At 44.4% G+C, this 4,060-nt stretch overlaps 1 protein-coding gene across 1 annotated transcript; it reads left to right on the plus strand.

Annotated features, from left to right (window-relative positions):
- Positions 1-47: 47 nt before the first annotated feature.
- On the plus strand, positions 48-3,804 carry GMNC (geminin coiled-coil domain containing; the record flags this gene model as incomplete). Its single annotated transcript, XM_010079804.1, has 3 exons — positions 48-119; positions 1,549-1,665; positions 3,160-3,804. Coding segments are annotated over 3 exons (834 nt in total), but the record flags the coding sequence as incomplete, so codon positions are not given.
- Positions 3,805-4,060: the final 256 nt, after the last annotated feature.

Below are 4,060 nucleotides of genomic sequence, written 5' to 3' on the forward strand. Positions count from 1 at the left end.
CCCTCGGGTCTGTTTCCCCCCTCCTAGGCCAGTTCTGCTGCCCGCAGCTCGGTGCCCAGGACGCGGCGTGGCAGGGAGACCAGCTGTCCTCCCAGCTCTACAGAAACAAGCAGGGAAAGGCTCCGCACCCCCCCGCAACCTCAGATTCTTCCCTCCCCTCTCGAGGTTCCTGAACTTTGTATCGTGTGTCACACCTTCTGGGTTGGTTTATGGCACATCTCCCAGCTGTGGGAGACGGTGGCAAAGTGATTTATTTGAGTGGGTTTTGTTCCTTGCTGGAAGTATTTGTCTCCCCCGTGTTGTCCTGCGAAGCTGGAACAACAGTTTTGAGTTTTCCTATTCATCTCTCTGCTCTTAAAGAATATTGCACCAGCTGCCTTGGTGCGAGAGCAGACCAGGGGCATGGCCAGGAAGTCCTTCGGGCTCTGATGATGCAGAGCCTCAGCCTATTGCCTAAAAATATGCAGTGCATATACATAGTGTGTTTTTGTCCTCCTGAGCCCACCAGGATTAACTTCATGACAAATTATCCCAACAAAATTACTTATATGGAAGATCAACCACTCTGACCAACAGGCATTTCCTTGTTACTTTATTTTCTCTCTTCTTTCCTTTTACGTAAATCCCATCAAGGGGCAGGAGAAGCTCTGAGCAATCCTAGATGAAGGAACCCCAGAGAGATCACTCCGATCAAATACTTGGGATGGTATTTTGACACAGTGAAGTCGATAAAAAAATAATTTACTAACTTTGGGGTCACTGGAATTAAACCCTGGTTCCAGACATCAGTTTATTTCTCTGGCTCTAGCTCAATCGTGTGAATCTGTGCTTTTCAGCCTGTGGTGAACAGATGCATGGAGTTCTTGGCAGAAGATCCTTTGTCCTCCTAAAAGAGTCTCCAGAGCTATGATCAGGAGGCAAAAATCTCTCTGCAAATACCTAGACTTCCCATGAAAAAGCATTAGGCATCTACAAATCAAAACATACCCGTTCAGCTCTTGGGACCAGGGATTGTCTCAGCTCTATACATACCAGGACTGAGCATTAGGATCCAGGATTGAAGGGATCCCCAAGAACCACTGTATTGTAAAGAAAGGCAGTTGCATCTTCCTTCAGCATTCTTTTCCCTTAAATTGTTAGGCTGCAGCTCCTCCTTCTCCTTTTTCCCACCAGCCAACTATTAATGGGAACGAGAGGGGTGCAAAGAGATGCTTACTGCCGCTCAGGATGAGGTTTGGCAGCTGCTGTCATGCCCGTGACAGTTTCTGGCTGTTCACAGGGCTATCTGTAATTCTTTTCTGTTATTATTCCATGGTTAAAGGTTTCTTTAGAGTAATCTTCTCAAACACTCACTAAAGAATAAAGGAAGTCAAAAGTGAAAACTGAACAGTCATGCCACTTAGATTAACAGAGACAAGAGGCTGGAGGGGGTAGGTTGAATTCACAAAGCAAACACCCGGATCATCAAATCCAAGCAGCCTGTACCATAGGGCAACTGCTATTAAGTTACAGAGTCAACACCTATTCATCAATATTTCTGTTCCACAGCTTCAAGATACTTTGCTTCAGAAGGAAGAGGAACTTGCTAGGTTACATGAAGAAAATAATAACCTCCGTCAATACCTGAATTCTGCCCTGATTAAGTGTTTAGAAGAAAAAGCCAAGGTATTGTGTTCAAACTTGTTGTATAGACGTATGCAGAAGAAACGAGTTGAATAGGTACATGCCATTAAAATTTGCGGAAAGTCTGAGAGTGCAGACAACCTGCAGTGTGAGATCTATTTAACTTCACAGAGGTGACAAACTGCTGGTCATGGATCTAAGGGGACAGTTTCCCCCAGGAATGACATCTTATCAGGTTCTAACTGTAAAGACATGGCCTAACTGTAAAGCTCATGGCCTAACAAAGTTTAGTGTATAAGTTACCTATAAGTAAGTTAAGTTTATAAATAAGGTAAAATTATTCCATCTAAAGCTTTTTTTTTCAGTGAACAGTTCACACCTGAGCATTTATTTCTTGAATGTGTCTGTTTTGTCAATTACCCCTTTTGATAAGGATTATTTTTTCCTTTTTTATGTTTTAGGTGCTTTCTGTCTTCTGTCATCTTCCAATTTTATGTTTTATTCATTTACATTAGAATACTGATCTATTTTTTTTCCAATTTATTAATTAAAAAGTTGTGTGGTTTCTTTTAAAGGTGAAATTAAAGGTTAAAAAAATATAAACACTTCAGGTTGGATGAAACATTCTGTTAAATATGTAGGGGTTTTTTTAATTAAATATTTTTATTCCCTGTCTGTCCTCCTAAATAAAGATAATTGTTTCTTGTGGACTTGCCCATGAAACCAAATTATTAATTATTTGTTCAGCTCTGTGGAGTGGCATGAGGTAAAGAGGCCCATAAAAAATGCAGACTTTCCTTTTACGTCTGAGTATTTTTTGTTCTGAGTTGATGGTGTGGCATGTCACCCCTCCTATGCCAAGACCTGGTTCCTGGCAGTAGAAAAGATCTCCTTCGTTGGGCACAGCAGGGAGGTGTCCCGTGGAGGAGAATCTAGTGCGAAAGTGCCATGGGAGGTGGCTGAGCAGTGAATTCGTGACACGGTGGGGAGCTTTCCTTGTTATTCCTGCCTTTCTTTGACCATCCCTGGATGCCTGAAGGGCCCTTGTCCTGAGTTTAATGGCAATGGAGGTGGATTAATGACCTCAAAGCCACTCAGGCTGCTCTTCTGAGCACTGCCTGCCCCAGTGTGACTTACCTTTGCATCCTCCCTCTTTGTCAGGCTGCCACATTCCCCCCCATACCCCACTCACCTGCCAAATGCTGCCGGCAGCAGCAGCACAGAGGAGTGTCATACAGCCAGGCAGGAGCTCTCCTTTCACACTGCACGGAGTGAGAATGTGATCACAGTACAGGCCTTACTGACACTGTCAAATTCTTCTCTTTCAGGGACTGGGTTGTTGCAGGGACTGTAAAGACACAAAATAGCTAGTTGTATCCATATGTTTAAGCACAGGGTGGAAGGAAAAGTATCTTTTATAAGTACAGTGTTAACCATCTTGCCCCTCTAAAATCTAAGATCAGAAACATATTGCTTCCAGGTAACTAGAAATTCAGATTTTAATCTTCTCTTTCCACCTTTTTTTTTTTTTTTAAGAAACTACTGTCCTGCCATAGCCAAAAAACCAGTGATCTTCTCAAAAGCACCAAGAGGAGATTAAAAGAGGATCATTGCTTTGTTCCTCAAGAAACCCCTCATGCTTCCAAAGCTAGAAGGAACCTCTTTAATGAATTCACTGCCTGTGAAGAGCAAGCCAGCCCTGCTGTGGACAGCTGGGTCTTACAGACTTTAGGATTAAAAGATGTCAACACCATTGATGAAACTTCAGCTAACTACAGTGCCCTGACCTCAGACATTGGAAAAGAAACGTATTGCCTGAGCCCTGGTGAAGCAATAGACTATGACCACAGCGAAGGAGCAGGAGGAGCGTATAGCTGCAGCCACCTGCCTGCGGCTAACAGCAGTACCCATCCATGCACCGAGGACTCTCCCTTCCTTCCTCAGTTTTCTTCAGCACCATGCATCTCCTCACCGGTGCCAAATGTTTCCTCCCTCCCAGCCTATGGGTTGCCTTATTTGACTGGTGATTTGTCACCCAACAAAACAGAAGTGGCCTTCACAACATCTCTAAGTCCTCACCGCAACGTAAGAACTCACACCTTCCACCAAGGACAAGCCTTCGTACGCAGGGATGATGATGGAGGATGGAGATTCACCTGGGTACCCAAGCACGCTGAATAATGTACCTGCATCGAGGGTCAGCCATAGGGGATGGAGGAGACAGACATTCCATCTTGTGCTTGAGATAGGTTCAGGCATCAAAAATGAGCCCTTCGGGGCTCTGTTAAGTGCTACTCTGTCACCTACCCACTTCTCATTCCCTCCCACGTTTTCAGAGGTGTGGCTCCAGATTGCACGTGGACAATCGCCTGCCCCAGGCCAGATGTACAAATTGGATCCATTTCTCTTGTGCCTGTGTTGAGATACCTACTTTTAC

This window comes from Pterocles gutturalis, unplaced genomic scaffold (genome assembly GCF_000699245.1).
Source record: "Pterocles gutturalis isolate BGI_N339 unplaced genomic scaffold, ASM69924v1 scaffold26674, whole genome shotgun sequence".
NCBI lineage: Eukaryota > Metazoa > Chordata > Aves > Pterocliformes > Pteroclidae > Pterocles > Pterocles gutturalis.